Source organism: Alosa sapidissima, chromosome 12, assembly GCF_018492685.1.
Source record: "Alosa sapidissima isolate fAloSap1 chromosome 12, fAloSap1.pri, whole genome shotgun sequence".
Lineage (NCBI taxonomy): Eukaryota > Metazoa > Chordata > Actinopteri > Clupeiformes > Clupeidae > Alosa > Alosa sapidissima.
The window spans coordinates 38083510-38104759 of NC_055968.1; the positions used below are offsets into that span (position 1 = coordinate 38083510).

At 39.8% G+C, this 21250-nt stretch overlaps 1 protein-coding gene and 1 long non-coding RNA gene across 2 annotated transcripts; one reads left to right on the forward strand and one right to left on the reverse strand.

Moving 5' to 3' along the window:
- The first annotated feature begins 297 nt into the window (after positions 1-297).
- Positions 298-21181, forward strand: LOC121724869 (5-hydroxytryptamine receptor 3E). The gene is made up of 9 exons (XM_042111755.1): positions 298-540; positions 1069-1232; positions 1937-1981; positions 2095-2204; positions 2307-2476; positions 3372-3532; positions 5892-6102; positions 20086-20361; positions 20846-21181. Exons 1-9 carry the CDS (start codon positions 489-491, stop codon positions 21070-21072), a joined length of 1416 nt encoding a protein of 471 aa, XP_041967689.1. The 5' UTR covers positions 298-488; the 3' UTR covers positions 21073-21181.
- On the reverse strand, positions 15609-16908 carry LOC121724872. The gene is made up of 2 exons (XR_006035318.1): positions 16518-16908; positions 15609-15770 (listed from the first exon to the last, which is right to left on the reverse strand). It is a non-coding gene; the product is annotated as an uncharacterized LOC121724872 (long non-coding RNA).
- Positions 21182-21250: the final 69 nt, after the last annotated feature.

A 21250-nucleotide genomic window follows, 5' to 3' on the forward strand; every position in this document is an offset into this window, starting at 1 on the left:
ATGTTTCCAATTAATTTTGTAATTAATAGAAGATAAGATACTTCCACATAAATAGAAGTAGGATCCATGAATATGAACCCATTCATGGATTAATACACCAGATGTAATTTAAGATGTGAAGATAGTTCAAAACAAGCCACAATACAAATACACAAACATGATTTCTGCTCACCAATTAAAGGTGTGACATTATGAGAGAGATGTTTGCAGAAAGGTGTAGATGGAAAAAAAAATAATCACATTGCAGTTGCTTATCACTAAGGGAAAATATCTTTATGCTTGAGTTGTTACTGAAGGTGTTAAAAAACATGTAGGCTTGTATGCTGTTTGTTACCAGCGGTTTCCTAAGGAGTTTAAGCAGCCACCTGTAGGAGACTGGTGGGTTAAAAACTGACACGGGAAGGGTTTTTATATGAACAAGGAGCAAATAAGGGTAAAGTCAAGATAAAGCAGTTAAAGTTAAAGCAAGATAAAGTTTGACTGGCAGGATGGGACCTTCCCGTGGACACCTGTTCACATCCTGTATCTTTCTGCTGACAGGTAAGTTAATTTCCCCTTGGGGATCAATAAAGTATCTATCTATCTATCTATCTATCTATCTATATCTGGTACTGCTCTTCATCAGTCACTCTGTGAGACACAGCTCACATATGGAGTGTATTTTGCTCTGTTCCGTTAGAGAGCAGACATTTCATAGAAACCAGACATTTTGATGAAAAGAGATGATGGTATTTGTGAGACACAGCTCACATAAGGAGTGTCTCACTGTGTTCCCTCAGAGAACAGACATTTCATAGAAACCAGACAATGAAAAAAGATGATGGTATTTCTTGGTTCACTTTTCATATAGTACAGTGTGTATGAATATCCTCTTATTCATTTATTCTGCTATTCTCGTGACTTCAAATCTCTTGATTTTGAACCTGGCGTATTCTTTAAATCAAAAGAGGAGATGCTTCAGTCCTATAATTAATTTGTATTAGTTGACCTTTTATAATTAATTTGTATTAGTTGACCTTTTTTAATTAATTTGTATTAGTTGACCTTTGGCTGTGTCCTCTCCCTCAGTGTGTGTGTGCCTCTGTGAACTGAGTTGTCGTGAGGGTCACAGCGGACCTACTTACGAGTCGCTCCAGGACGTGTTTGACAGAAAACCCTTCAGACCAGCGGTTAATCTCAGCAACCCGACCATCGCCAACATCTCCTTCACTCTCTATGCAGTGCTGGGTGTGGTGAGTGACTGCTGAGTGATGGCGTGTGCTTCAGTGGACATGTAGTATGTTGTACCAGCATGGCATCTGTGACTCTCTCAGCTGATGGGTTTATGATTTGGCTTTACGTTGGCTTTACGTTGTTCACCAGTAAGGGCTGTCTGTGACGTCTGTGACGATGTGAAGGGAATCTCTGGAGTTCAACAGAGCACTGCTGCGCCACCAGGCTGCTTTCAGTCTTACTGTAGCGTTTAGTATAATAAATGCTCGATGTATGTTAGTTAATATTGCGATGTATCTTAGTTAATATATTGTGATGTATGTTAGTTAATATATTGCGATGTATCCTAGTTAATATATTGCGATGTATTTTAGTTAACATATTGCTTACTGTTATTGTGTATTGTCATGATGTTGTAATCTGCTTTGGATAAAGGTGTCTGCTCTGAGCTATACCCCTGGTAAAGACCTCCCATAACAGCCAATCATGTTGGAGAATTCAAAGCAGAGCAATGCTCTTTACAGAATATCCCCAGATTACAGAATATTCCCAGATTCCTAGTATCCAGTCCAGATTCCTAGTTCCTCTCTCTGGAGTTCTGACCAGGGAAAAGCGGCAAAATTGTGCTCAGTAAACCATCTCTATGTTGATCTGGACATAAGTACTGGACAAAGGTAAACATAGAACCATAACTTTTGCCTTATCTGACTATATCTTACTACAGAATGAGAAAACACAGATCCTCACTACGTTCCTCTGGCTTAGACTTGTAAGTAGGAACTGCACCCAGCTTGAACTATACAAGCCATGTATTGCACATTGCATGTATTGAGTTCACACTCGTAACCGTACTGTGTGTGTGTGTGTCTTTTCCCGTCATAGTACTGGTTCCATGAGTTCCTCATATGGGATCCTCACAAATGTGACGGTGTCACTAAAATCTCCCTCCCGGTGAAGGATCTCTGGATGCCTGACATCATCGTATATGAATTGTGAGCTTCTCTGTATCCTTATTTCATCTCACAGAGAGAGAAGTGCCAGTGCTTTACTCACTTTGTGTGTGTATGTGTGTGTATCCTTTCTGTTTGGTTCAGCGTGGATGACGACGTGTCCCAAGCCTGCCCGTTTGTGTATGTCAACCACACGGGGCACATACGCTACGACCGCATGCTGAGGCTTGTGAGCGCCTGCAACCTGGAGATATTCAGCTTCCCTTTTGACATCCAGAACTGCACCTTCACCTTTGGGTCCTACATGCACACAAGCAAGTTGACATACACACACACACACACACACAAGCAAGTGGACATTACAGTCTCTAAAGACACACACACACACACACAAGTAGACATTACAGTCTCTAAATACACACACACACACACACGCAAGTGGACATTACAGCCTCTAAAGACACACACACACATACACACACATAAGCAAGTGGACATTACAGTCTCTAAAGACACACACACACACACACACCACCGTGGCCTACTGTGCCGGGATTAGTGTGTGCTTCACCTCACTGTGCGTTCACTGTGTACTGTGTGTGTTTCACTAATTCACAGATTGGGATAAATGCAGAGACCAAATTTCCCTCACAGGATCAAAAGAGTATATACTTATACTTACTTATACACATACACACACACACACAAGCAACATGGAATGCCATTTTCCTCATCAACCAAATCAAGTGGAATCAAGCTCTTATTGTGCACATGCCAGATGACTGTCATACTGTACATTTGTATTTGTTTCTCATGGATAACTGTACAACAATCGCCTGGCAAACACACAAATCTGAGCGTTTATTGCATTCAACAGAGAATTGGTGTGGTCTTAGCCAAGCTAGTCCAACCCATAATCTAGACTTTGGTGTGGTCTTAGCCAAGCTAGTCCAACCCATAATCTAGATTTTGGTGTGGTTTTAGCCAAGCGAGTCCAACCCAAAATCTAGACTTTAAGCGAGTCCTTTCCCATAATCTAAACTTTAAGCGAGTCCATCCCATAATCTAGATTTAAAGATAGTCCAACCCATAATCTAGACTTTAAGTGAGTCCTTTCCCATAATCTAGATTTAAAGATAGTCCAACCCATAATCTAGACTTTAAGCGAGTCCTTTCCTTCCTCTTTCCTCCTCCTGTCCTGGTGCCCAGTAAAGGACGTGAGGGTGAGCCCGGCCCTGTCCTTTGCGGAGATGTCGGGGAACTCAAAGCAGTACCTAGAGGCCAGTGGTGAGTGGGAGCTGGTGGTCATCCTGGGGGAGTCCAGCATCCTGCAGTTTGGGATCGACGAGTGGGACATCATCACATTCTGGGTAAAAAAGAGAACGAAAGACTAAATAATACATTATGTTTGGATTTTTACATCTACATGTTTATTTATTAGACTTTAAACCCAGCTCTATGTTCATGCTATCTATCACCATGTTCATATCTATCCCCATGTATGGTTGATGGGAAGGCCTTGGTGGTATCAGCAATTTGCCACAGCAATTTTACCACAGACATAGGCCTACTGTAAATGTGTCGGTAATGAACAGACATAGACCTACTGTAAATGTGTCTGTAATGAACAGACATAGACCTACTGTAAATGTGTCTGTAATGAACAGACATAGGCCTTCTGTAAATGTGTCTGTAATGAACAGACATAAGCCTTCTGTAAATGTGTCTGTATGTACAGTGCAACCAGAAAGTTTTCAGACCCTTTCAAGTTTTCCACATTTTGTTATGTTTCAGACTCATCTTAAAATGGATTCAATTCATTTTTTTCTCAAAAATATACACACACCAATACTCCAGAAAAAAGTCAGGTGTTTGGAGTGTTTTGTAAATTTGTAAGAAATAAAAGATTACAAAGATAATAAAATACCCTTTGTTAAGACGCTTGCAAGGAACTCTGGAATGCCCTTCGTCCCAGATTACTCAGTTTGGCTGAGCGGCCAGATGTAGGAAGACTGTTGGTTGCTCCAAACTTTTCCAGTTGAGAATGATGGAGGCTATCGTGCTCTTGGGCACTTTCAATGCTGCAGACATTTTCATGTATCCTTCCCCAGATCTGTCTTGACACAACCCTGTCTTGCAGGTCTACGGACAATTATCTCGACCTTGTGGCTTGGTTTTCACTCTGACATACACATCAACTGTGAGACCTTATATAAACAGATGTGTGCCTCTAATAATAATGTAGTGATCTCACCCGCAGACAAGAATCACCTTTGGCCAGGAAGGCCATTTATTAGAACAGGCATCAATGCAAAACACAGACAGACTCAGACAACTACATAGGGCAACACAGGGGTAGTCTCAGCCGCACGTGTAACACACAATAAGGGTTTACCACACACATCGACACGAGGATAAACACATGAGGTACAACCAAAGAGACTAACACGCTAACAAATACACAACATGGTAAACGCAAATACAACTATTATAACCGACATTACACATTATAGCATATACTCACACTGCATTCTTGGAGACACTCATTCAACATCAGACATGTACATCCACCGATGGTACAATAATGTCCAGTGAATTCATTTAGGCACAGGTGGACTCCAATCAAGTTGTAGAAGCATCTCAAGGACCATTGATAGAAGTAGGATGCACCAAAGCTCAATAGCAAGCATCATAACAAAGGGTCTGACTACTTTCAGTCTTTCAGACTAAATTTCAGTCTTTTATTTTTATAAAATTACAAAACACTCCAAAAACACCTGTTTTTTAGTGGAGTGTTGGAGCATTGTATGCAGATTGATGTGAAAATCTTTTTAATTTAATCCATTTGAAGATGAGTCTGAAACACAAGAAAAGGTGGAAAACTTGAAAGGGTCTGAAACTTTGTGATTGCACTGTAAATGCAACTCCTCCTGATCCTGTTGAAGTGTCCTTAAGCAAGACGCTTAACCCCAATGTGACGCCTTGCACGGCAGCCTCCACCATCAGTGTGTGACTGTGTGTGTGAGTGGGTGACCTAGAAGCCTAGAAATCTAGATGCACCCTAGCGGCAGCAAATGTAATTTGCTGCCAGGGCTAGTCTAGCAACTCTCCGTTGGCTTGTGAGCTGGAAAAATTTAACTTCTATCAGGCCAATCAAAATTGTGTATAGAGACGTTAGACGTGCTTAACATAATGATTGATGGCAGAGTTGCAACGGTTTGGCTTGAATTCCCTGCTACTTGAAAACAAAGAAGATAAATGTTGCTGTTGGCGAACAGCGTGACATGAGTTAAGTTTTTTTTTTTTAGTTGGCAAAAGTTTGAACTAGCCAACTAGCTCCGCTGGTGGGAAAACGCATGGGACTCATAGCGCTGTCCTATTGCGTGCAGAGGGAATTTGAAAGACAACCGATTATCCCGCCTCTCGGACTGAGCACTGCCAACAGTGAGTGCCCAGACCCTACATTTTACATTCTACAGGCTAGCTTGGAGGAGTGGTAATGCAGTTATTTGACTGATGTTTTGAAACGTCACTTTTTTCTCTGTTTAGTGGTCATTGTATTCTTTGGGAGTGTATAATGCATAACACTGGTTGCCCACATTGCATGACATTGCACCCCCTGTAGGTGGTGATAAAGAGATGGCCTATGCTGTATGTGGTCATTGCACCCCCTGTAGGTGGTGATAAAGAGATGGCCTATGCTGTATGTGGTCATTGCACCCCCTGTAGGTGGTGATAAAGAGACGGCCTATCCTGTATGTGGTCAACCTCCTGATTCCCAGCTCCTTCCTCATGGTCATCGACATCCTGTCCTTCTACCTGCCGCCCCACAGTGTGGACCGTGCCTCCTTCAAGATGACCCTCATCCTGGGCTACACAGTCTTCCTGCTCATCATGAACGACCTGCTGCCCAGCACAGCAAACGGAACACCCATCATAGGTCAGAGCATCAGCACACAGCAGCAATTCAGATGGACTCAGTCTTTGTGAAGGGGACTTTAAGTTAAACAAGTACATTTATTTATAAAGCACATTTAAACAAAGCTTTCACTCACAAAAGTGATGTACAAAATAAAACAAATGATATAATAAACAGATAAATACAGATATAAAGGACTAGAATGGCCAGGGAATAAGGGTGGAGTTAAGAGTTTAAGCCTCTGGGCGAAAATAATGAAAACATTTTGTTGACCAATATTAGCTTTTGAGATGTCTAACTAGGGGTTTTTAGGGGTGCTGAATCTATCCCAGCCATTCGTTTTGAGTAAAAATTACTCCAAGTCCATAAAAAAATCCATAACAAGTGGTTTTATTGAACAATTACAAAACAAAACTTTCTTAATCAGTTTAAAATTTAACAAACCTCATCCCTCAGCTCCCCTGCACTTCCTCACCCCTGTTATCTTCTGGCTGGTTGATGTTCCAACAAGCAGAAATACAGTTGACTCCTTGCTTTTTACAGTAGCACCTGAGAGTGTCACAGACACAGTTGCAGCTGACAAACTTCAGAAGGTAGTCTGGTGCAATGGGATCTGGTGTGACTGGTGCATAATCATGTTCTCCTTGTTTCTATCCACACTCAAGGACATCTAGTGATGGATTTTGTAGCAGTAGCCAATCTCTGGTCTGGAGATATGCCCGCAGGGAGTGCTATAGTGTATGCTGCACCTCCTGTAGTCGGAGGTAGTTTCTAAGGCTTGACACTAGTTATGTTGTCCTCATGAGTTTTACATGTTGCTCACTGTCCACCCTCAATGTTGGACACTCTTTTCTCTCTCTATCTATCTCTCTCTCTCACATACACACACATGCACAATGACTCTCTCACAAACACATTCACAACCACCCACCCACCCACACCCACACAAACACATATGCACACACTTACAAATAAAGTTCACACCTTCACTGATACTGCCTCTCTTTGTCTGTCTCTCTCTCTCTCTCACACACACACACACACACACACGCACAAATACACACACATGCAAAATGTCCTTTCTCACACACACCATGTTGAGACAAAACTATCTGTGATTATAGTACCAGTGTGTTACACGCAAAGTGTGTGTGTGTGAGAGTGTGTGTGTGAGAGAGAGAGAGTCCAATGCGGAGTGGACGGTGATCAACAAAATGTAAAACTCATGAGGATTAACTGAGTTAATATTTTTGTAAATATGTTATTATATCTTATTATGGGATAACACTGAAGAGATGACGCTTTGCTAGAATGTAAAGTAGTCAGTGTACAGCTTGTATAACATTGTAAATTTACTGTCCCCTCAAAATAACACAACAAGCAGCCATTAATGTCTAAACCGCTTGTGAGTACAACCCTGAAATTAAAGTGAAAATGTCCAAATTGGGCCAATTAGCCATTTTCCCTCCCCAGTGTCATGTGACTCGTTAGTGTTACAAGTTCTCAGGTGTGAATGGGGAGCAGGTGTGTTAAATGTGGTGTTATCGCTCTCACACTCTCATACTGGTCACTGGAAATTCAACATGGCATCTCATGACAAAGAACTCTCTGAGGTTCTAAAAAAAAATAATTGTTGCTCTACATAAAGATGGCTAGAATATTAGAAGATTGCCAACACCCTGAAGCTGAGCTGCAGCATGGTGGCCAAGAGCATACAGCGGTTTAACAGGACAGGTTCCACTCAGAACAGGTCTCGCCATGGCTGACCAAAGAAGTTGAGTGCACATGCTCAGCGTCATATCCAGATGTTGTCTTTGGAAAATAGACGTATGAGTGATGTCAGCATTGCTGCAGAGGTTGAAGGGGTGGGGGTCAGCCTGTCAGTGCTCAGATCATACACCGCACACTGCATCAAATTGGTCTGCATGGCTGTCGTCCCAGAAGGAAGCTTCTTCTAAAGATGATGCACAAGAAAGCCCGCAAACAGTTTGCTGAAGACAAGGAGACTAAGAACATGGATAACTGTAACCATGTCCTCTGATGAGACCAAGATAAACTTATTTGATTCAGATGGTGTCAAGTGTGTGTGGCGGGAACCAGGGGCCTCATTTATAAAAGTGTTGCGTAGAAACCATCCTTCATTTGATCTTAGATCATTTCTGAAATGATCGTACGTGTGATTCAGAGAAAATGAACGTACGCACAAAAAAACGTGCGTATGCCACCCTTCCAGATGTGGCACTCACTGTTGGCAGTGCTCAGTCCGAGAGGCGGGATAATCAGTTGTCTTTCAAATTCCCTCTGCACGCAATAGGACAGCGCTATGAGTCCCATGCGTTTTCCCCTCAGCGGAGCTAGTTGGCTAGTTCAAACTTTTGCCAACTAAAAAAAAAAAACTGTGCCCATTATAAATCACAAATGAACGTCAACTTGTGCGCAGCAGGATGGCTTTAGGTCTCCGCCTTGTAAACACCCCCTCATCAATATCATTAGCATATGTTTTTTTTTTTTAATTTTATCTTTATTGAAGCCAACAGGTTTCAAAACAATGTAGGAATTCATTTTTTTTTTTTTACATACTTTCTGTTTTGTTATATGGTTTACAGATTCCTGGTACAGAGGATCAGTAAGGGAAAGGAAAAAATAAAATAAATAAAATATAATAGAAAAGAAACCACATAGCTTTTCTATCTGAGGCCCTAGTGATCCTCATGCCAATATCAGATTTCTTCCCAGGCCCAAAGTTTTTTTTTTTTGTTTTTTTTTTTGTACATTTGTGTAAAATTAACAATAGAAACATTTAGAACATAGGGGGAGTTTCACTACACTTCTCTAAAAGAAAAGAAAGAGAGAAAAAGGACATGCATATTCATAGACAATTACAAAAAACAAAATTACCAGACAAAATGTGATCTTAAGCCTATATGTTCAACATACCCAGTCCATTTAGACCATATCCTAGAAAATTTGTCAGTCTGAATTTTGAGGGAGTAGGATAACTTTTCCATAGTGTATATATAATGAACCACATCCAACCAATCTCCTATTGTAGGAGATTCTTGTTTCAACCACCGTCTTGATATTGTTTTTTTGCATGCAACCAGAAGTATAAGTAACAACTTTTTATCCCTGTAATCCCATGTATCAAATGGGATGTTTCCTAAATATAAAGTGTCAAATCTGCATGGGATATTTACTTTGAAGGTCGCTTCCAGGTGGAAATGAATTTCCTGCCAGTATGCAGTTAGTACTGGACAATCCCAGAACACATGAAAGTGATTGGCCTCATTTGTTCCACATGCCCTCCAACAGGCTGTGCTAGGTATTTGTGTTCGTTGTTGTAGTGGTGTTATAAAAAATCTAGACAAATTCTTCCAGCTATATTCTCGCCATGTATTTGAACATGTTATTTCCCATTGTAGTATACATACATTTTCCCATTCTTCTACAGATATTGAGAAACTACCTTCCCTTTCCCATTTCTCTTTAATATATAGAGTATTATCAGGACTAATTTTGCGCAACCCGTGGTACAATCTAGATACAACCTTCTTGCATAATGATGAATTGGTTGCTCCTTTGAATACTTCCAAAATACCTGTCTCTTGCCCTTCTAACGCCCTAGTTAAATTTTCCTGAAAGTAGTGTCTAACCTGGAGGTACCTATAGAAATCTTGGCGTTGTAGTCCATGCTCTTGCTGTAACAAATCAAAGCTCTTAAGTGTTCCTTTATTTACAAAGGTATGGTAATTGGTAAGGCCCACTTTGATCCAAGTCTTAAATCTAGAGTCCAGACTATTAGGAGAGAAATCGGTGTCAAATGCACACCATCTTAATATTTTTAGAGTATGTTCCAAATCGCAGAGTTTTATTGTCTTCTGCCATGTCTTCAATGTAGTTTTAATCCAGGGGTTGTTGTTTTTATCCATCATGTTGTTCATCAGTCTAACATCTGCCATTATCGCTGCCAAAGGAATCGGGTGGGTCATATTGCTCTCTATATCTTTCCATCTTGCGGAATATGATGGGTTGCACCAGCACACTAGAGGTCTTAATTGGGCTGCATGGTAATAGTCACGCAAGCAAGGAAGACCTAATCCTCCACGATCTTTGTGTAATTGAAGGGTTTTATACCTAATCCTAGGTTTTTTGCCCTGCCACAGAAATCTTGATATCGTTTTATCCCATTCCAAAAACTGTTTAATGGGTATCTCTACTGGGAGACTCTGGAAGAGATATAATAATCTTGGTAGCACATTCATTCTTATATATTCTACCCTGGAATTAAGACTTAAGAATGGAATGAGGCTCCATCTCTGTATATCAGACTTAATATTCGTGTTTAGCGGCCCATAGTTCAAGGTGGACAGTGTTGAAATATCCTTTGGTAGATTGACACCAAGATATCGTATATGGTCTGCCTCCCATCTTAGTTGGTACTTCTCTACTAAAGAACTTGGTGGATCATAATTAAAAGTAAGCACTTGCGTCTTTTGAACATTCAGTTTATATCCTGAAAGAGCGCCATATTTTTCTAAAGCAGTCATTAGCTTAGGGAATGTCTGAGTCGGCTGTGTTAGGTAGACTAAGACATCATCCGCGAATAGTGCTAGTTTATGTTCCTCAAAATTTATATTTATCCCTTTAATAGCACAATTCTGTCGTATCCAATGACTCAGTGGTTCAAGAAATAATGCAAAAAGCAAGGGTGAGGCTGGACAACCCTGTCTTGTTACACATTCCAGGATGAATGCCTTTGAAAGGGCACCATTAACTTTAATCCTGGCAGAAGGACTATCATATAGAGCTTGGAATGTGTCAATGATCAGTTTGTGAAAGCCAAATTTTGAAAGTACTTTATAAAGAAAAGCCCACCTGACAGAGTCAAAGGCCTTTTCTGCATCTAAACTTACAAGCATCGCCTCTGTGTCTTGTTGTACAATGTGATTAATAATGTGGAGGGTTCTTCTCAAATTATCTTGTGTTTGCCTTTGTCTTATAAAACCAGATTAGCATATGTTTTAATGAAATCAATGGCCTAAAAGCGGTAGCCTATGTAAAACTAGATGTACCGCATAGCGGTACAAAATATGACCGCCGCTCAGTCCTGTACATCCATTCCGCAAAAATAAATCATATTAATGAATTTGTCTCCATCTTATACTCCATCCCCCACTCTTGAAACTTTTGTGTATGCTTGTTTGGAATGTGTGTTTGCGGGCCGCACACAAAGTAGCCTACTGGCGCTGCAAAGGTGAATAGATTTGTAGCACTTGCCAAAAAATGTGTAGCATTGTTATAAAACCTTTAAAATATCTAAACAATCACAAGTAGGGCAGTTCATTACAGTCCATCCATTGCAACTGGACTGATGAAAGGTACACCTGTAGGCTACATTGTATTTGGGAAAAGCGGTAGCAGCATAATGTATTTATTACAGTGCATGAAAGTGCACTGTACTGTTCTTCCTAGGCAACAACTTCTTATTATTATTATTCCGCTTACCACTTTTTCCGTACGCTATTTCTCTTGAACAGTTTAACTTAGAAACTTCATTCAAACTTTGTAATGTAGGTATTCAAACGGACGAAGCTGCCATGTCTTTTCAACTTTGAAACTTTTATACTTTTTAAACTATTAAAGAAAAACTTTTTAAAAATCCCCATAGACTTAACATTGCCGATTGTGACATCATAATACGGCCGTTAAGCAATTAGAATCCTATGGCAGGTGTTCAGGCCACCTGGGCCCACTTCCCCGAAAGCATCTTAAGCCTAAGAGCGTTGTAAAGTCCCTCTTACGAACGTCTTAAGATTTGCCGACTGTTTCCCGAAACCATCGTAGCTTAAGAGCATCGTGAAAACACTCGTAGATCTACGAGTGCTCCAGAGTACTCGTTACCGGCTAAGAGCGTCTTAACAGTACTTCTCACTGAGGTCACCAACAGGACATACAGAGGAATTACAACTTAGAATACATTTATGTTCCCATTCTTTATTGTGTTTACCCGTGATGAATCAGATTTTAGCGTGCAAAATAGCCTACATTTAATGGTCATAATAATGTGATGAAAAGCGGACAAAAATGCAATCAAGTTATGAAACGAGACGTTGCCAGAATAGTTTGACATTATCTTTGCTAAGTGAATATTTTATTAGGCCTATGAGGTAAAAAGCAGAGAAAGCAACATGTGGTTTAGTCTGTAGCCTACTGCATCAAAATCTAAGCCTACACATTTCTTCTCTTTCTTACTCGACTTCTTTCTTATCTTCAAACGTGTTCTTAAGTGGCACCGCGAAAAATGATTGCTTGGTGCAACAATCTAATCTTAAAATAATTACAATTATTTATGTCTCTGTGTGGTATATAACCTACTTGGGATGCTTACATGCAGATGTCAAAGTGTTTCTATTTTCGTATTGATGTGAATTAATGTGTAGATCCGAAGTTTAAATGGTAGGCCTATAGCTGTGACGTGCAGTCACCTGACATCACCGTCAAATCAGAGGATATTTCAGAACTATTAACGTGGACAGCTCCCCTTAAGAGCATCTTAAGAGCAGTGCATGTGCGTTCACGCTACGAGCATGTTCGGGAAACAGTCGGAAAAACCAAACGAACGATCGTAAGATGAATCGTAGAAAACCCTCTTAAGAGCGTGTCTCCGTCGTTATCGGGGAAGTGGGCCCTGGATCAACTGCCAGTCTCAGGCTTTAAGCATACAAACTGGCCCTATTAGGACTACACATCCTGTTCAACTGCTTCCTCTGCCAAAAACTGTTTCAAAATAAAAGTCCTCACTACAACATTTCACTGTTAAACAATTTAACCCTTTAAACTACTAAACTTTTTAACTGTTCAGCCAACATCTGTTACTTGTCATCAACTATGACTCCTACCCACTGTAGCTAGTTAGCATAGTTAGCATTGCTAGCATTTTTAACAAAACTGCTAAAAATGATTAGCTAAGTTAGCTAAGTAACATGGTTAGCATGTTAATATTGTTAGCATGTTAGTTAGCATTTTTAGCAAAACTGCTAAAAATGATTAGCTAAGTAACATGGTTAGCATGTTAGCATTGCTAGCACTGCTATAAAACATTAGCTAAGTAGCATGGTTAGCATAGTAAAAAATCTTAGCATAACTGCTAGCAAACTATAGAGCCATTCCAACTTTCGTCAAATTATCGTCAAATATCTACCTATACACATTCATTAAACTTCCAGTTTGTCAACAACTTTTAAACTATTTACCTTCAACTTTTAAACGGTCTACTTTTAAACTATCTATTAAACTAGCTGTCTATCAACAACTTTTAAACTATCTACTGGCTATCAACAACTTTTAAACTATCTACATTCAACTTTTAAACAGTCTACTTTTATTAAGCTATGCAGCCACCATGTCTATCCTAGCATCACCGTAGTATCCATCTCTGTATTATCTATTTTAACTATGATACATGATATTTTACATCACAACTTTAGCATTTTCATGCACTGGTAATTCCTTGGAATTGCATTTCTAGTTTATTTATTATTACCGTATTTTCCGGACTATAAGTCGCTCCTGAGTATAAGTCGCATCAGTCAAAAAATGCGTCAAGAGCAGGAAAAAAACATATATAAAAGTCGCACCGGACTATAAGTCGCATTTATTTAAAATTGTATTTCACAAAATCCAAAACCAAAAACGGAGATTATGTAACTGGATTATTGAGGCCAAAAAGATTAATGAAGATGAAGGAGTGAAGGCAGCCAAGAGGAGGGCAGGAAGGTAATTGCAAAGCAAAAGATTCACTGAAAGAAAATGCCATGAGGTGCACCAAAATGTTACTAAAATGTGGAGAATACAATGCAGTCAAGCATTTTGGGCGATGTGGAGTCACAAGCTGGCAGCAGATTAAATGCTCATGAGAGAGAAAAAGATGCAGTTTTAGACGTGACCGAAACGATAGGCCTATAGGCCCGACAGTAATTGTAAAGCAATTTACAAAAGATTCACTGAACAAAAATGCTGATATGATACATGAAAATGTAGCTAAAAATGTGGAGAATACAATGCAATCAAGCATTTTGGGTGATGTGGAGTCACAAGATGGCAGCAGATTAAATGCTCACGATAGAGAAAAAGACGGTTTTAAAAGGACGTGACCTAAGCTGAGGCAGGCCATGGCAATAGGCCAATAGGCCCGACGGTATTTGTAAAGCAATTTACAAAAGATTCACAGAACAAAAATGCTGATGTGGTACATGAAAATGTAGCTAAAAATGTGGAGAATGCAATGGATTCAAGCATTTTGGACGATGTGGAGATACAAGCTGGCAGCAGATTAAATGCTCGAGAGAGAAAAAGATGCGGGTTTAAATTGACGTGCAGACCGAAGCTGCAGCAAGCAGGTGATATTTAGAAATGTATTTCACAAAATCCAAGACTAAGAACAGACAGACTATGTAACTGTACACATTGAGGCCAAAAATATTGAGAATTCTACAGGGAATGTTAATGAAGAAGGAGTGAATAGTGGCAAGAGGCAAGCCGAAGGCTGCTGACAAGGCCCGACGCTAATTGTAAAGCAATTTACAAAAAAATCACTGAACTCAAATGCTGATGTGGTACATGAAAATGTAGCTAAAAATGTGGAGAATGCAATGCAATCAATCATTTTGTACGATATATTGGCACAGGCTGGCATGCAGCAGAACAATTGCTTGGCTGGCCACCTCCGAGAGAGCGAGAGAAAAAAAGATGCACATTTAAAAGGGTCTAAATTCCAGCGCGGAATTGCGGGTATTGCGAATAAATTATTACTTAGTATTGAGCATAATAATAAAAGTCCCGCAAATCTAGCCATCATAATGTGAGAGATTCCCACACATTTTACCCTGTACCCTGTCTGACATTACTATAATAATGGAGCGGCCTGAATGCGGGACTATTGACGGACCAACTCTGACTTCAATTGAACCCCATGCAGAGACACACACACGCGCAGGACCACTTTGGGGGTGCCTCTCTTTTCGTTGCTCTCTCTCTCTCAGCAGGATTTGTCACCGCTGAAGTCAAATTATAGCCTAGGTGCTTCAACATCAACCGCTATCGACAGGAAAGGAAAACAAACATTTAGCGATCAGGAACCGTCAGGAATTTTGCAAATACAGGAGCATGACCGCCTAGCCCATACAAAAATATGATACATGGCAATATATGTAAAGTACATATATTATGTATATGTCAATGTATGTCTCACACATGTAAGTCACATATATACACATACAAAAATTGGCCGTTTTTATATATGTCACATATATGTTAATATATGATAAGTTATGTATTTGTACGCATACTAGGGATACCAATATATTGCAAATATATGTCTATGGACATATATTTGCACTCATATTAGGTTAATATAATGCAAAATATATGTAATGTTCTGCTATGTCACAGTTATAGAAATATGTCACAATATATGTATATTTCAGAAATATAACATTGTTGATGTTACAAAGAAAACACACAAAATATTTGTTTAACCTTTTATTAAAGTTTAGTTTTTCCACACAAACAGTGAGTAGGCTACACTCTACAGGTAGAAACTTTTTTCCCTGTATGGAAGTGGCACACATTGATTTGGCATGCAGAATGCACTCAGTGTTCTCAGGGCAGCAGTCTTCACAAATCACCACCTGCAAACAGGGAACAGAGAAGATTAATATGCTGTAAAACACACAGAACATGAAAAGACCATCACTGAAGCACTACTACCTTCACATGCATCTTTAATAAACACACGCCTTGGCACAAGTAAGCTTAAATAAGGGCTATGAGATGAAGAACATGTAGCCTAATGATCCATACATCAGAATACTTTGACAAGATTTGGGAAAGATTCTTGAAAGATTGGAGTCTTTTAACTAATGCCCCCATTCAAGCTTTACTCAAAAGACTCTTTCAAGAATCTTTCCCAGATCTTGTCAAAATCTTCTGTTGTGAGGATGGCTTAACACTACCCTTCACAAACTAAAGATCCATTTAGGCCTACTAATGTTCACGTTAGCCTGCATGGTTATTAGCAGCCACTTTAAATGTAAGCTATAGCTAGGTTAGCTAACTTACTCACACCTGATATTTCATTCAAACTAAAACTTATATTCATAACAACATCTCAGACAGGCTTTTTGTTGGATATGATGTTAACTACCATTCTAGATATTTAGCATAATGGTAAAGTTAGTTAATGGAAAAGTTAACATTAACAGCTAACATCGCTAACGTTAGCAATATTAGCTCGCTAACGTTATCGATAGCCAATTGATAACATTAACGTTTGCGAATTCTAACATGATGGTTAGACTGTTAACAAACGGATTTGGTTAACATTACATTATAAAAACAATATTTTTCTAATTCCTGTTTACTAAAGGCCTTCTTACCTTGGATATGATGACAGCAGAGTTTGTACAGCTTACACAGTCAGATGCATGACAGGACAGAAAAGTGATGGTTGAAGTCACCGTGGGTTGGATTTCAAAAGTCAGTCAAGGGTGGGGGATGGGTATTGCTGTGTGCGCATGCGCATATCAAGATGAGATAAGCATCCGTTATATTTAAAGTAGCTGTGGCCTCACACATTTTTTGTATGCATATAGTGCAACCCAAAGTGCTCCACACAAAATGACACATAAGGCAAAAGATGCTGAGCAGCATAGTCGACATCATACCTGTGACGCAAAGACATAAACAAATTCACACTGTTCTCCATTTGGAAAATAAGTAATGGAATCTAGTGTATGGATATGTATGCCACCATATATGAAGACTACAAATATGTCCGCCACATATTCACACATAAAGTTCTCCATATATTTAGAAAATAAGTAGCGGAATCTAGTGTATAGATATGTATGCCACCATATATAGAGACTACATATAACTCCGTCACATATTCACACATAAACTTCTCCATATATTTGGAAAACAAATAATTGGATCTACAGTAGTATATGAAGATATATAGCATCTTATATGGGAAATTAAAATATTTTGTATGCATGTATGGACATATAGCTTTGAATATATGTTTGACATAAATATTTGAATCACATATATGTCCATATAAGTAAAATTATAAGTCCCTGTTATTTGACATATATGTTCATATATTGCCATATATCACATTTTTGTATGGGAGGCTATAACGTAGAGAACATGGATGACTTCTCTATTTGACGTTCGATTGCGGACGTGAACAGACAGCTACAGACACGGAGCGCACATTCCTACTTTCACTTTCTGTGCGTATTCATTACGTGAAAGATAATTAGTAGCAAAACAGCGATCAAATATTACATGGCAGTGCGTTTTGTTTTCATGCATGTCTAGATAACAGGTGAGGGATGTTTAGGAGACTCGTAAAATCCTCAAATTTAGGCTGCGCAAAGCACAGCACCTTTATTTGGCCATGGCTTGTATTCGAGTCAGCTATAATATAGTCCTTTATTTCTTGCGTTTTATTGTGAGACATAGGCCTACTTTTCGTTTGGAGCGGCATGGGTAGGCTATCAAAAGCAGATGTTTAATTTGAGATTTAATTTACGTTTGGACTGTTGATTATATTGCTAAATATCGGGACTGATGACCACTGAAATCTGTGGGGTATTTAATGGCTTACTATTAAGTTTCATAATGTCGGGAATTTCGATTGCCATCCACTTATTGCGAGATAAGGTATCCGCGCTTTCATTCATTCGTGTGCTGTGCTGCAAGGGAAACCTTATTCCGTATAGCCAAAGATGTCTAAGATAGCCTAAATGTAGTTATTTTTTAAATTATGCATGATTTACTTTTTTATAAAATTCATAGGCTGATGCCTGGCAGCAACAATTGTGTTTAAATGTAGGCTTCAGCCTTTTGGACATTTTCACTTAGGGGTGTACTCATTTTGGTGCCAGCGGTTTAGACATTAATGGCTGTGTGTTGAGTTATTTTGATGGGACAGCACATGTACACTGTTATACAAGCTGTACACTCACTACTTTACATTGTAGCAAAGTGTTATTTCTTCAGTGTTGTCCCATGAAAAGATATAATAAAATATTTACAAAAATATTAACTCAGTTAATCCTCATGAGTTTTACATTTTGTTGATCACCATCCACTCTCCGCATTGGACTGACTCTCTCTCTCTCTCTCACACACACACACTTTGCGTGTAACACACTGGTACTATAATCACAGATAGTTTTGTCTCAACATGGTGTGTGTGAGAAAGGACATTGTGCATGTGTGTGTGTGTGTGTGAGAGAGAGAGAGACAGACAGAGAGAGACAGTATCAGTGAAGGTGTGAACTTTATTTGTAAGTGTGTGCATATGTGTTTGTGTGGGTGGGTGGGTGGTTGTGAATGTGTTTGTGAGAGAGTCAATGTGCATAGATTTGTGGGTGTGTGGTTGTGAATGTGTTTGTGAGAGAGTCAATGTGCATAGATGTGTGGGTGTGTGGTTGTGAATGTGTTTGTGAGAGAGTCAATGTGCATGTGTGTGTGTGTGTGAGAGAGAGATAGATAGAGAGAGAAAAGAGTGTCACGTTTAGGGTTGGACAGTGAGCAACATGTAAAACTCATGAGGACAACATAACTAGTGTCAAGCCTTAGAAACTACCTCCGACTACAGGAGGTGCAGCATACACTATAGCACTCTCTGCGGGCATATCTCCAGACCAGAGATTGGCTACTGCTACAAAATCCATCACTAGATGTCCTTGAGTGTGGATAGAAACAAGGAGAACATGATTATGCACCAGTCACACCAGATCCCATTGCACCAGACTACCTTCTGAAGTTTGTCAGCTGCAACTGTGCAGGCGTCTGTGACACTCTCAGGTGCTGCTGTAAAAAGCAAGGAGTCAACTGTATTTCTGCTTGTTGGAACTGTCATGGTAACTCTTGCCAGAACATCAACCAGCCAGAAGATAACAGGAGTGAGGAAGTGCAGGGGAGTTGAGGGATGAGGTTTGTTAAATTTTAAACTGATTAAGAAAGTTTTGTTTTGTAATTGTTCAATAAAACCACTTGTTATGGATTTTTTATGGACTTGGAGTAATTTTACTCAAAACGTATGACTGGGATAGATTCAGCACCCCTAAAAAACCCTAGTTAGACATCTCAAAAGCTAATATTGGTCAACAAAATGTTTTCATTATTTTCGCCCAGTCCCTCTGGGCACCCCAAACTTGATGGGCTCTCCAGGTGTTTCCCTGAGGATTTGGCCGTGGATAAATTGGGAGGTGTTACTAGACACCTATAGGAACACAGAGTAAAAAAAGCTATTGGTAAGAATTTTTTTTTGCAGATTGGCAGGAAAAAAAGCCTAACTTTCCCTAACTAATGGAGGGAGCAGGATTTTAAAGGGGTGAAACAGCACTTGGGGGGGATTTTAAAGGTGTTGACAGATTTGTGAGTGGGGTCAGTGTCCCAGCAATGCCAGTTGAGTTTGAATATATCTCTATTGTAATGTTTGAATATATCTCATTATATTGTAATGGCACCTTGATGCATTCTAAGGATTCTAGCATGGTGTATATATAGTATATTTGGTGTATATAGTATAGTATATATGGTGTCATGGACATTTCTGTCTCTGGTATTACTTGTTCCTCTCCATTGAGCAGGTCACCTCATTAATAATTCCCTACTCAGTCACCTCATTAATAACTTCCTACTCCGTCACCTCATTAATAACTTCCTACTCCGTCACCTCATCACCTTATTAATAATTCCCTACTCCGTCACCTCATTAATAATTCCCTACTCCGTCACCTTATTAATAATTCCCTACTCAGTCAGTAACACTCACTAGGGGATTTCACTTTGTGCTCAGTGCTTTATCAATAATTTAATAATTATTGTGTAATATTGTATTACACAATATAATACATAATATTATAATAATATTAATAACTATAATAATTTAATAATACTTCTCATTACTGTGTGCCTCCTCAGGAATCTACTTCTCTGTGTGTCTGGCCCTGATGGTCATTAGTCTCCTGGAGACGGTCATCATCACTAACGTGCTCCACCACAACTCCATGAAGTACCGCGGCGTACCACGCTGGGTCCAGGTGCTCGTGCTGGGCTACATCGCCAAGCTCATCTGCTATCGCTGGCCCGAGAAAACCCGCCCCGACATCCGCCAGAAGCCAGACAACTCGAGCTCCCTGGCCATACAGCCTCCGACCCAAACCCCAGCGGCCAACCGGAACAGAGACAGTGAGATGTGTTCCAAATTTCATTACCCCTACCCAGGCTTTACAGTGAGATATGTGTTCCAAATTCCATTACCCCTACCCAGGCTTTACAGTGAGATATGTGTTCCAAATTCCATTACCCCTACCAAGGCTTTGTCCAACAGTGGATTTTGAATTCTGAATCCTCCCCGATTTGAAAAGAAGTCAAGATAATTTATTGCACAATGACAATTATAATAACTTTCTGCTATTTAAGTCTCTTAATGGAGAATGGTATCTAATCTGAAGCCTCATAAGTGGCTGAAATTCATTAAAGGCATAAACCAGACTTTGTTCAGGAGACAGTAATATAGGAGAAAGCCTATTTTTTATGAAAAAGTATTTTCTCATAATCTGAACAATTTGACCAGGGATAAAACCCTCATGTTGAACCCTCCAGTGTTTCAACGAACCCATTGCTGGCTGCCCGTAAGTCTGCACTTGAGATAAAGTCTGTTTCTGTCCCCCCACTCCAGTGTCGGGAGCGCTACCCCTGGCCGTGCCGGAGTTGACTCAGATCTGCCGGGATGTAAACGTGATCTGCTCGCACCTGTCGGAGCTGCAGCAGGAGAACGTACTGCTGGAGCAGTGGTGCCACGTGGGCTACATCCTGGACTTCCTGCTCTTCCGCATTTACCTGCTCCTCATCACCTGCTACGCCATCGTCATCATCTGCATGTGGTGCATCTGGATCTACCAGTGACACACAAACACACACGCGCACACGCACACACACACGCGCACGCGCACACACACACACACACACGTGTAGCCCACCTTAAAGTTTGGTTACTAAGAAGAGGGGTACTACACACACATGTAAATAATTTAACGAAAATATAACTAGATTTGTGCATATTATAGTATTCACTATTCATTAA

Coding starts and splice junctions, on each gene's coding strand:
- LOC121724869 (XM_042111755.1), top strand. CDS start 489: ATGGGACCTTCCCGTGGACACCTGTTCACATCCTGTATCTTTCTGCTG. Junction 1,233..1,936: donor TCTATGCAGTGCTGGGTGTG/GTGAGTGACTGC, acceptor ATCTTACTACAG/AATGAGAAAACACAGATCCT. Junction 2,477..3,371: donor TGGGTCCTACATGCACACAA/GCAAGTTGACAT, acceptor CCTGGTGCCCAG/TAAAGGACGTGAGGGTGAGC.